Source organism: Myotis lucifugus, unplaced genomic scaffold, assembly GCF_000147115.1.
Source record: "Myotis lucifugus unplaced genomic scaffold, Myoluc2.0 scaffold_0, whole genome shotgun sequence".
In the NCBI taxonomy this organism is placed as follows: domain Eukaryota; kingdom Metazoa; phylum Chordata; class Mammalia; order Chiroptera; family Vespertilionidae; genus Myotis; species Myotis lucifugus.
In genome coordinates this window covers 50,339,388-50,352,248 of record NW_005871048.1, presented here as the reverse complement: position 1 = coordinate 50,352,248, position 12,861 = coordinate 50,339,388, and the positions used below count along the sequence as shown (strand labels likewise).

Here is a 12,861-nt window from a genome sequence, read left to right as displayed (position 1 = left end):
AGCGATGAAGCTGCGCGCTCGGCCTCGGGCCTCCGCGTTCAGCCCTTACCCGGGCTCGACCGGCCTTCACGGCGCAGGCTGCCCACAGGTTTCGGCAAGCCCGCTGCAGTACTCGGCCGACGCCGCCGCCGGCTTCCCGTCCTACATGGTAACCAATCGGGCGGGCGGGGACGCGGGACACCCGGGCTTGGGGACCCAGATCGGAGCGCAGTCGAGCGGGCCTGGGGATCCGCGAACAGGGGCGCGGGGAACGTGCCGTGGGCGGTGGCTCCGGCGTCGCCGACTCGGGCTGCCACGCCGCTGGCCGGGACAAAAGTCCAGGGTGAGAGGCATCGCGGCCGGCAGGCAACGTTCCTGAGTCTGGCTGGGACCCCCGTCCCGCGCCGCCTTCCTAAGGCTACTTTCCAAAGAGCCTGGAAAGTGCGACTACGCTGGTATCGGGATCTGTTGTGATTTGTCCTTAGTTCAGGCACCGAAGCTTGACGAGGGGTCCACAGCGGGCTCGGGGCTCGCTTCTTTTGGCGCGGGGAGCGAGGGTCAGTGCCACTAGGCCTCCGGGGCGGCTGCGGGCGCTTAGTTACTTCTGTGCTGGGGGGAGGGGGGTCACTGGGATGGGGGAGGGGCGAAGCATCTGCCAGGGTCTCCGGGGCCCTGCCCTGCCCGACGTGGTCTGGTTCTTAAACTGTCTTGAAGGCTGTGCTTTCGAAAAACGTGTCCGCGGGCCTGTGGCCCGCCAAGTACCTTCTTGGTTCCCTGGGCACCGAAAGCAGCTCCTGCTCCCGTACCCGGGGTTGGTCCGCGCGCCTCGGATCTGCTCCTGGCAAGGCCCGGAGGCGGAGTGCGTTTCGGGCGATGGTAGCATTTAGGTCGACACTGCCCGCCCTCGGTGGAATTCCAGGGCAGCGCCCGAGTAGCAGGGGCCTTGGTGAAGGTTGCAAAAAGCCTCAAATTTAAACGTTAAAGGCTGAATTAAAATGCTAATTGCCGCGTATTTGAAGAATTCGAAACGGTGACTGGCTTCTGAGTTGCAAATTGGATTTGCGGAGCTTTGGACTGGTGAATGGCGGAGCAGGGGCTGGGGCGATTTTTTAACCATATAAGGGCGGGGTAAGGGGGAGGCTTCAGTGCTTGAGAATACAGAAAAATTTAGATATCAAGAAACTACCTTCGGCCCTGCGTGTTTGCGTGCGTCTATACTCGCGGCCCAGGGAATTTGCAGAGGAAGATATACCATTTTAGGAAAGTGAAATAGTTCAAAAATTCGGGAATAAAACTGCAGCGCTTTTTGTGATCAACAGCTGGCCTTAATAACCCGCTGCGTTTTTTTGTTTTGTTTTGTTTCGTTTTGTTTTGTTTTCTGCTCTGCTGCTGCGGGAAGCGCGGCCCCACCGCGGGAGACTCACCGTGGGAAAGGCGGCCACGGGCGGGCCGAGGGGTTGCCTTTGGAGGTTGCCTGCCAGGTCCCCGCGTACCCCACTCACTCGGGCTCTTGTCGGTTCCAGGGCGCGCCCTACGACGCGCACACGACTGGGATGACGGGCGCCATCAGCTATCATCCGTATGGCAGCGCGGCCTACCCGTACCAGCTCAATGACCCAGCGTACCGCAAGAACGCCACGCGGGATGCCACGGCCACGCTCAAGGCCTGGCTCAACGAGCACCGCAAGAACCCCTACCCCACCAAGGGCGAGAAGATCATGCTGGCCATCATCACCAAGATGACCCTCACGCAGGTCTCCACCTGGTTCGCCAACGCGCGCCGGCGCCTCAAGAAGGAGAACAAGATGACGTGGGCCCCGAGGAACAAAAGCGAGGATGAAGACGAGGAGGAGGGTGACGCGGCCAGGAACAAGGAGAGTCTGGATAAGTCGCAGGAGGGCACCGAGACATCGGCAGAGGACGAAGGTGAGCGAGACCTGGTGGGCTGGAAGTCCAGGGGAGTTTTCTTCCCAGGCGGGGCGCAGAGCTGAGGGAGGGGAGGACGCTGCTGGCCTTACAGCCGCCTGGCAAGGAGTGGGCCTGGCAGCTAGTGGGCCTAAAGATTCCTCGGGGTGCTTTTCAGGGAGGCCATGCTCCCCATAGGCCTTGGTAGGTTCTGGGTGGAGGTGAGGAATCTTATGGGGAGGGCCTGGTACACTGGGACGTGGGGGCAGAGGGGTCCCAGGTGCCCCGGCTGCCCCACGTGCCACAGACGGTGCCCGCGTCCCCACAGGGATCAGCCTGCACGTCGACTCGCTCACGGATCACTCCTGCTCTGCGGAGTCGGACGGGGAGAAGCTGCCTTGCCGCGCCGGGGACCCCTTGTGCGAATCGGGCTCAGAGTGCAAGGATAAGTATGACGACCTGGAGGACGACGAAGAGGACGAGGAGGAGGGCGAGCGGGACCTGGCGCCATCCAAAGCCGTGACCTCGTCGCCGCTCACCGGCGTGGAGGCGCCGTTGCTGAGCCCTCCGCCCGAGGCCGCGCCCCGCGGTGGCGGTGGTGGCAAGACCCCCCTGGGCAGCCGGACGTCGCCGGGCGCGCCGCAGCCCGCCAGCAAGCCCAAGCTGTGGTCTCTGGCCGAGATCGCCACGTCGGACCTCAAGCAGCCAAGCGTGGGCCCGGGCTGCGCGCCGCCAGGGCTGCCCGCGGCCGCAGCGCCGGCCTCGTCGGGGGCGCCACCCGGAGGCTCTCCCTACCCCGCGTCCCCGCTGCTCGGCCGCCACCTCTACTACACGTCGCCCTTCTATGGCAACTACACAAATTACGGGAACTTGAACGCGGCGCTGCAGGGCCAGGGGCTCCTGCGGTACAACGCGGCGGCCTCGGGCCCAGGAGAGGCGCTGCACGCGGCGCCCAAGGCGGCCAGCGACGCGGGCAAGGCAGGCACGCATCCGCTGGAGTCCCATTACCGGCCCCCGGGCGGCAGCTATGAGCCCAAGAAAGGTAGGCTGCTGGGGCCACGGGTCCTCTGGGAGGGACAGCCAGCAGGGCCCGGATAGTCAGCACTCCCAAGGGACCAGGGAAGGGGCTGGGAGACCTGTGGATGTGCAGGGGGAACCTTTGTCACTTAGAAGAGAAAGGAAAAACACAGAATGCACCACAGTTAGACTAAAAGTTAGAAGAAGTGAAGGGGGCGGGGGTAATGACTCCAAAAAGAGATGGGAAGGGCCAAGTGATCCATAATGAGACCCATCTCATTATTATTTACTATTTATTTATTTATTATGATGGCCAGGACAGCTAGTTTTAGTTTGTCAAGCACAGACTGTCACGAAATTCGAATTGTAGTTTGTCTCCCCACCACTGAGCTTCGGCTTTGGTGTGTTCTGTTGTTAATAGTCTCTCCTTCTGCCTTTGGCTGGAAGAAAGCAAAACGTTCCAGTTATTCCCAGAGGCCTTAGTTCTTCAAAATAGAAAACCGGAGCCTTATTCCTTCCTCTCCCTTTCTCTATATTGCCTCTGTTGCTCATAATTCAGACTTGAGCTGATAAGACCTGTAAAAGGAGCTCAAGGGGGTAAAAAAAAATGAGAACTCAGAAATGTGACTAAAATCTGCATCTGACACAGTGGTGGTGGACACTCAGGTTCCTCTTACTGTTGGCCCCATACAGGGAGCAGGCTTCCTGGGTGTGCGGGCTGGTGGCTGTGCTGCTGTCTGGGAGATAGATGGCTACGGGGTTGGTTCTGACTAACTGCCCCCTCCCCTGACAGATGCCAGTGAGGGCTGCACCGTGGTTGGTGGGGGCATCCAGTCCTACCTATAGAAGGGCCGTGTGTACAGCAATACAAGTAAGTGGGCCCCCTGGTGTTTCTGCCCACCCTGGGGGAGCCTCCCTGCACCAATAGCTCTGAAAACTTGCTTAATGTCTATTTCTTGCTTCTTGTCATGGGGTCTGAAGACAGCATTGCAATCTTCTTGGTCTTTTTTTCCTTTAAGTGGGAGAGGAGTTGTTCTCTTTTATAGTGTCTCTCTTTTTTTGCTCAAGTTCTGCTTTGAAGAATCTCTTTCTCTCTCTCTCTCTCTCTCTCTCTCTCTCTATATATATATATATATATATATATATATATATATATACATATATTTCTCAATCTGGGAATTTGTGTGCAATATGGAGTGCTTTTGCTCCACTAGACACGGAATAGACACTTGCTTTGATGAGCTAGTGTTACTGAAACTTGGTATCAGAAACCTTTCTAGATGATGTTTGCATAGTAAGACTGAGAGACAAGAAGCACTCCTCGGTTATCAGGCCCATCCCCCCGAGTCCAGATGGACTCAATAGGACCCTGCAGATCCTCTGGCTCACAGCAGTTTAAAAAAATACCTATTTTACAAATAGGCAAAATTACTTATTTCACTTCTTAAAGGTGGGAAAGAGGCTGAACCCTTTCAGATGACTCCTTTTTATAATGTGATGATGTTGGTGTGAAACTGAAAGATTTGGGATGATTTGGTTTTTTCCTTGGTCCACAGGTAGGTGTCACAATTGCTTTGGAAAAAAAAAAGTCAGCAGGCCATTCTTTTTTCCCAAGTTCATAAATACACAGACGTAAAAAGCCGCGCTCACCCGGACCGCATCTTGTGCCACTGTAAAGGAAGGAGCCGCAGAGCACTGTCAACTCAGACTAACCGAACCGAACAGACTTTTGTTGGATAGACGTGAATTTGTTGGCATAGTATAGCTTCCCCAATGTATGTGTGACTTTTGAAAACAATCTTTTTTCTCAGGATATCTTGAATTGATCACTTCATTGCCACGGTATATATGCTATAGGTGTGATAGGATTTACTGTAAAATTTATTTGTAAAAGATGTACACAGTAGAAATAAAACGTGATTGAAGAACTTGAGTACTTAAAAAGTGGAAACAAATTTGATATTTATTTTTATAATGATATAAAGCTTCTAGTAATTTATGCAAGTTGTATTGCAATGGAATCTAAACTTTTTGTAAATAAATTCTGCCTGGTTTTTATTTGAACATTGCTGGTTATACAATCTTTGTTGGTTGTTTAACAATAATTCTTTACTAATTTATATCTTAAATTGTAAATAAAAACAGACTAGACTACAGCAACATGGTGTTTGGGGCTCCTTTTTCTTAAAAGAGTGCTTTGGGTAGAGAGCCCCAGGGATAGCAGTGACAGCAGTCCCCACCCCAGGTGATCTGACCTCAGGCTTTTTAAAGATAATGTGTAAAATAGCCTCCCCTTTCTGCTCATAAAAAAAAGGCAGATGGAAGAGAAATAAGCAGTAGGGAGATATCTGTGATTTTTAGGTTATTTATATACACATGTATTGCAAGGAAATTAAAATTTTGTGCCCTGAATATGCAAAATACTTGTTAGTGTAAATATTTTTTAAGCTTGGCAAAATAAAATGACCTGACATCCCTGTGCTTTAGGATCCATTTAATATTTATTTATTACCTCCTCAGTAAAGTAAACTGGAAAATTGTGGTAACATGGATAATAAAGAGTTACACCCCCACCATAAATTACTGATGGAAATGATTATTTATTTTAAATAACTTTAAAGCCGAAATTATCCAAATTGGCATAGATTATTCAGATTTATTGAATGACTTCTTCACTCTCCTTTTCGTATAACTCACATTAAACACAAGGCGAAAACTGGGAGGAGAGATTTATTTTCCTCTCAGTGGCTCTTACCCTTACCCTGGGGGAAAAGAAAAGCTTAAACACCCTTAGACTATTGCCTCATTATTGTGTTACTCACTATCTAATTATAGGACAAGTCTAGAATTTGTAGGCAAGTAACATATTTCCTTTGATTAGTATCATAAAAGCAGGAAACCTGTCACTTTAATTTTCAGCAAAATTATATGGATATACATATAATATAATTTCAGAAAAGAAATGAACAATCATTTATTTCCTCTGCAAAGATAAATTGAGTGAATATAACTTACGGTTATAAAACAAGAATAATAGCTCCTCAGATTGCCCTTTAATCAATCATACACTTATTTTTCAAGAGGTTCATCTATTTTATTCCGTGATTAATAATGCTGCAGCATGAGCACATTATTGCATCCCAGCGGGGGACGTCCCGGGTGCTTTTAGCTGCTTTGGAATGGTCAGTTGGGGTTCATTATGGGCTGATATTGAACAATTTATAAAATCTTGTCTAAACATCTGCCAGCTCAGATAGGCCCATGTGTCTGAGGATGGGAAATTGCTGGACCGCTTGATATTGACAAACGGATCTCTCTCCAGTGGCTTTTTGTGCTGTAGAAATTAGTGGCCTCTTGCTGGGGTCTTGTTAGAAAGGGTATTTGAAAGTAATCTTGGGTACTTGAGGCAAAGCTAGGAGGCTGTGAACTGGACACTGACTGGGCCGTGGGAGGAGCGGTTGTGGTTTGTGGAGGAAAGGAGCAGATTCAGTTTTCGGTTTTCTGTGACTTCTTAGGCATTTTGTTGGCTTTGGATATGTAACCATTTGGAGGTTAGACTTAAAGTGAATATTTGGGGTCCAGAACTCTTTCTCTCCTTCCTGCCTCCCCTAGTAATAGATGAGGAGAGGTTTGGAGCTGAGCTCTCTCTCAGGGACAGGAGGGTTGTTCACATGGGCGCCTGGCCACTGGGGCAGTGTGTCTGGAGGAAAACAAATGCCCATCTGTGGAAGTTACAGGGAGCTGCTGGGAGCATCTTTGCTTGTTTTTGTTTGAGACATAAAACCTCATAGAATTTCTGTGAAGATAATGATTCCCCCCCCACCCCCGCCCAGCAGATAGCATTTTTAGATTACAGTATGAAGCTGATAAGTCGTTGGCTTTTATTAATATTAGCCATCTTTCCTAAATCGGCAGGGAATACAACACACACAGCGGCAATATCTCTGTTTTATGTAATATTCTAAGTTGAATATTTTGAAGACTTCAGTGAAAAGGATGAAAGTTAACAATATTTAACAAATTAAATGCTGAAAGACCATACAGCCTCATTAAGATGCAGCACTGGAGACACTCCATCTCCTAAAGTGTGGAGAGTGCGAGTAGAAAACCCCAGCAAAAATTGATCTCCGTGCATATGTTCAGAAATTGAAGCCTGGATAAAAGCTGCCTCCCTTTGGAGCAGAAGATTGTGTTACCTGGACATGTGATACATCCCCCCACACAGGCACACACCCCAGACAGACCCCATTCTCAGGGACAACTGCACCTTTCAATTGGTGAAAACTCAAAGCAGCTCAGGAGATTAGCCCTTTGATGTTTATATGCCCAACAAATTATCAGAGATTTCCATAACTTACCCACCCTGCCTCCTGACCTGGATTTCTTCCTGGAGAACTTGATTTTTAAATGTACACTAAGAACATAAAACCTGCAGGTGTTTAGAGGGATCTTTTTAAAGAAATGCCGAGTGATTTATGAGCTCTTCGCCATGCAGATCTTTAGTTAAGATGAAGGGAGGTGGGGGTGAGGAGGTATCTTTCATTGGGGAAGGATTAATGGGGTCTAATTTTATTTTTGCTTTAAAATCTAGTTAATTAAAAATATAGTCGCCAGCCATGTGCAGTTGTTCCCGGAGGCGGGCACACGGGGAACCGGAGCCACGCAAGCGGCTGGGTGCTGGCCTGATCACACTCCGGGCTTCGTGGCCCCTCTGCCCTCTGCAGTCCGGGGTTCATTAGAGCTGATTTATCGGAATTCGCGCTTTAATCTCAGGTGGGCCAGGAGGCCCTGCGCTGCCCAGAGCACCGGGAGCGCATGCCCGGCGGCCGCTGCCTCCCGCGCCCATCAAATGTCAACATTTGTTCCCAATAAAAGAGTTATTGTTTCTGCAAAGCTGCCCAGCCACTGCCTTTGAAACTTGAAAAGAACTTCATCCACCTTTGTCTGATGCGAGGCAGGAGGGGAGGGGCGGAGCGGAGGGCGAGGACGGGGGCCTGTCTGCGCTGCCTGGAGTCCAGGGGGCGCCTGCCTGCACCCCGTCGCGGGCCGCTGGAGCTCACGCGGGCTACGCTCTGCACGCGTTGATCAGGTATCTGGGGACTCTGCGCGGTGCAAACCACTGCAAAACAAACAAACAAACAAATTCCCACAAAACACAGGAATGCAGCAGCCGCGCGCAAAACCCGGGTTTTAGGGTCATTTAAAATTGCACTAAATTATTTATTTAAAAGGCTAAAAGAGTAAAGGGGACCTTTCATGTCTTAATGTTTCGTTATAAATGTGCCCTAAACTTCCACTGCTAGAGTTGAGGCAAACAGACATAAGTTTAAAAACATTCCAAGCCAATTTCTCTTTTCAGAGTCAACCCTTTTCAAATTTAAATACACTGAATTTTTAGCAAGTTCTCCTGAGTAGCAAAGCAATATACAATGATTATCCACCGTGTAGGTTTTCTTTAGTTATCCAGTGCATTGAAATCTCAAGGAAAACGTCCTTTTTTTTTTTTTTGCTACAAATTAAGGATTTAAATAGATCTTTAAATATGTGTTTTTAACTGTTTTACAAAATATAACATTTCAAGCATTTTTAAAATGTGTTAACCCAAGAGGCAATCTTGGGAACAATACACGTTTGTGATACGTGGCTATTATGATTAACACCATTTGAATTTCTACATATTGCAAAGGAGACATGTCCCTTTGATGTGTTTTTCAAACCTTTATGTGACAAATCCCTGCAGATATTTTAAAGGCTTATTATAGGGAGAAGTAATCTATGACAATATAATTTTCCAGTTGCTGAAAATTACTTTCTATTGGCCATAATGAAAGCACAGGCCAGCCCTCCCCTTTGGTTTGGCTGGAACTCTAGGGAAATGGTATCTGATGATATGCACTTGGACTTCAGCCTTTGGTGGGAGAGGGAGAAGAAACCTATAACCCCAGTTTTACCTGCAAACACCCCCTATTTGCATGCTTCACCTGCTACTCCTGCAAAGAGAGAGAGTCTCCACTAACACTCCCCCGTCCCCGCCCCCCCCCCAACACACACACACACACACACACACACACACAGAGTAGGCCTGTGTTCCCTCTCCTGAGGACAGAGCGGTCTCCCTCTTTCTAAGAAAGGTAGAGATTGAAGATGTTATAAAGGAAGACTATACTGGTAATGTAATAAAAATGAAATGAGTTATGAAATCACTCTCCTCTGTTCTGTGCAATCCCAGGAACAAGGAAAGAGGAAGAATGTGTTTAAGTTTGGCCCCAAGGTAAAAGGGAAAAGTTGTTTGTTTTTAAGGTGTCCCAAAGTAACTTTGTTCCATAAGAAACTGAAGACAAATGAAATGTAATATTCTTAAAGAAGCACTGTGAGGTTTGGGGCTGCCTCCCAATGTGAACGGAGTTGATCTCCATAGGAAATGCCCACAGGGGAGAAACAAAACAATGCTACACAAGCACGTGCATCCTTGTGGGGAGATAAATTGACAATTTATCCTGTGTAACTCCTGATCAATTATTAATCTTTAGTGTCAACAACAGGGCTATAATTACCTTTGGTTATTTTCACATTTATTTTTTCTTTTCTCTGATCCGGTAATTAGTTAATGCTTTTGAGTAATGAACCTGGAGACCAGGCCCTCTGGGCCCCTCCTTTTTGATGACCTTTAGGGAAAACACTCACATTCACCCTCCTGTTCGCAGACATCCCTTGCCTGTCTCCATTCTACCGCACCGCACCTTTTTTTTCCCCTCCCTGCCATAAATAATGATTCTAGAGGAAAAGGGGAAAATGACAAACAAATAGGGCGCAGCTGGAATTAATAAGGCTGATCAAAGTTAGAGGGGCTGGGACTGCTTGCAGCAGCGCAGGTCTGAGGTCTAGAAAGGTGCCAGCACTTCTTGCCTTCCCCCCAAGATCAAGAGAAAGGGCAAAGCGGACATTTAACCCCTGACTTATTCTAATAGGGGAGGGGTGGGCCGGGGAGGACCCTGCAAACTCCGGTTTCCAGGCCGTGCTAACTCTGGCAGGGCGGCGGTCTGGCCTGCGGATGGGAAGGGCGCTCTGCTTTCGCTCAGCGCGGGTGCCGGTCCCGAGTGTACTCCGCTCCCACCTCACCTACCGCCCGGGGCCGCGCGGAAGGGATTCCTCGGAAGGTTGGGGGGTGAAGTAGGAGGTTAGCTGAGGACAAGTAGGTGGCCCGGGAGGCGGGGCGGCCTCTCGGTGCCGGAGAGGCGTGGAGGAGAGAGGCAGTATCAGCCCTGGGAGCCGCTCCGCGGCGCGGAAGGAAGACCTAGGTTGTCACCGCTGTAGCCCTTACGCCTTCCAAACGCCAGCGGCCGTGGGCAAAGGTACGGGCGCCGGAGGAGCCCGCCGATCGTGGTGGGCCTGCTCCCTGCCCACCTTATCCCGGGGAGCCCTGGTGCCCGAGCCTCCTTAATGCACGTACAGCCCCGCCAGGCTGGGCTCCGAGCGCGCGTATTTTGTTCCCACATAACTGTAATCATTTCCACAGGGAACTGCGCCCCCCCCCCCCACTCCAGTGCCCTGGGCCGGCCGAGCTGGGACATCCTTCAGGGTACACCCCCAGACCCATGCCTGTCCTGCGCCCGCCAGCGCAGCGCCGCCACGTGTGCGCTTCACTGGTCCTAAGGGGGCCCTGAAAGGCAGCGACCGGACTTAGGCGGGTGACCAAGCAGCAGCAGGACAAGGCAGAGTGGACAACCGGCTCGCGTCGCCGCGAGGTCGCAGCTGGGAGCGCTTGGCCAGGGTGGCGGGTGTGTGTGTGTGTGGGGGGGGGGGCGTGGAAGAAAGGGCAGAACCGGACACTGGGAAACTCCCTGCAGGAGGCTGCGCCCCCAGGGCCCCGCGGACCTGAGGCCCAGGTCCAGCGCCTGCTGATGTTCTCCCGCCACTGTCAGGCCTCCTTCCCTTCGAAGGGAGAGGGCGTCTGGGGTCCCCAAGCTCCCGCCACCGACATGCCTGTAGGACCGAGCTCCTGGAAGAGGCCCCATTCGGGGCTCCCCTACTCCCGCCCCAGGCTGCATTCAAGTGACCCCCAACCGGGCCCTCCTCGGGCTCCCTCAATCCAGCTCCTGGCCCCAGTCAGGCTCTTTTCGGTGCTCGCATCTCCCAGTCCCTTCTCTGGAGCTCCCCCCTCAGCAACTCCCCTGCTTCCCTTTCTTTCACCGCTTCCCGGCCTCCAGTCTCTGGGGGTGGGGGTGGTTCGAGGTATCCAGACCCCCTCCCGGGAGTGCTGGTTGGGTACCCGGCCCCACTGCGCGCGGAGGAGGGGGTTGCGCGGCGGAGGGACCCCGCGGGCCGCCGCCGCGAATCGAAAGCCTGGTGGCTTTCTAGGTTGAGCTGGAGGCAATCACGCAGGTTGGGGGGACAGTTCTCCTCTGCAGCCCCCCACGCGTCCAGGACGGGGCACCTTCCTCCCGCCTCCCCCCTGTCCCCTTCCTTTCCTAATCCCCGCTGCGTGCACCCCATTTCGTCGAGCGGGGCAGCGGCACACACACTCTTGTAGCTGCCGTTCGGTTCGCACAGGCCTTCCTGCAAGGCCCCGACGGCCCCGCGGCGGGCAGTGACCACGGGGACCCGCGCGGAGCCGGGTTTTTGAGGACGGCCTCGCGAGCGGCGTCCGCGGGGACGCCCTTAGACAAACGGAGCGAGAGCCGGGAGTAAGCCTCTGGCGTCTCTGCCGGACTCCCGCAGGCGAGTGGCCAGTGACGTTTCTCTTTTTAAGGAAATTTTTCCAGACATGTCAGGGCTCCACAGCACGAATGTAGTCACCTCGACACACTCCTTCCCTCTCTGTGCTCCTCCTAAAAAAGACGGCTGGAGGGCTTCGTGGAGGTGGTGACTGAGCCAACGTGGACGCAGTGCAGTCCGCGGTCCGGATGGGGGCGCCCGCGAGCACTCTAGGTCGCCTGGGTTTCGCCCTGCGACAGGTCCCCAAGGGCAGGCTACAGAATCAGGGGGAAATGTTATTTTAACATCTGATTCTTTTCTCCAACCCAGCCCCTTCCCCACCCTTTTCTTCATGGGACCCGGATAGGCAAACTCTTTTGAACTGGGAGGTCAGCGCTGGTAGGTCAGGTGCAGGACCCTAGGAGCTACATCTCCCACAGGTTGGAGAGGATCCTTGATTGCAGGACCTATAGGAGGCCACAGAGGAGGCCCTGGGTTGAGGCTGAGGGCAGGTGAGGATAGGATCTGGGGTGGTGGTGTGCTTGGTAACCTTTGGGGGAGCACTGTTGTTGATCTGTGGGAAGTTGTGGCCCTGAGGTAACTCAGCCCTATCCTACCCCCAATTACACTGGGGGTAACAGATCCCTGGGGGTCCACAGAGCCAAGATGGAGGAATGGGGGACAGATGGGTGCCCTGGGACTAGCTCCCCGGGGCTGGCAGGCCGAGGAGGGGGGCTCAACTCAAATGTGGGGGCAAGATCAGGTTCCTTGCCTACCAAGCGATGACATTAGTTTATTTAAACAGGAGGCTCAGGCGGGTTCCAGGTTTATTCTTCCTGGTTCTCAAGCAGTGAAAAAACCATTTGTTTCATAATTATGTGATATTCAGCCCCTCAAATAAAAGTGCCCTTGGTGGTAATGGGCCCAGAAATAAACAGGGGTTACTGGAAGGGCCCAACCCTGTGTATTTGCCTCCTCCAGAAGGACGTCTGGCTGGGGATGGGGGTGGGAGTGGGGGTGTGAATTTGAGCCCAAGCCAGGATGAGAGAGACAGTTTAACATTTTGGTGGGGTGGATGTTTGCTAAAGAAAGAGGCTGGGTTAAAGTTGTGCTTTGAAAGAAGATAAAGCTTGAGACAGACCCTCATGGGAGTTATACTGTAAACAATTTCTACTGACTGTATGATCGTCAAGTGTTCAGGTGCACAGTGCACACCAGGCACAGTAAACAGCAAGGCTAGCTCCTGGGGCTGGGGCTGCAGGGCTG

General features: G+C 51.9%; 1 protein-coding gene across 1 annotated transcript in view; it reads left to right on the top strand.

Moving 5' to 3' along the window:
- Positions 1–5,061, top strand: part of IRX2 (iroquois homeobox 2) — a 5,925-nt gene extending 864 nt beyond the window's left edge. Inside the window, 6 exon segments of the mRNA XM_006081466.3 lie at positions 3–30; positions 32–148; positions 1,503–1,905; positions 2,213–2,926; positions 3,695–3,772; positions 4,458–5,061. Coding sequence (XP_006081528.2) covers positions 3–30; positions 32–148; positions 1,503–1,905; positions 2,213–2,926; positions 3,695–3,747 — 1,315 coding nt within the window. The 3' untranslated portion in view covers positions 3,748–3,772; positions 4,458–5,061.
- The last annotated feature ends 7,800 nt before the right edge of the window (positions 5,062–12,861 follow it).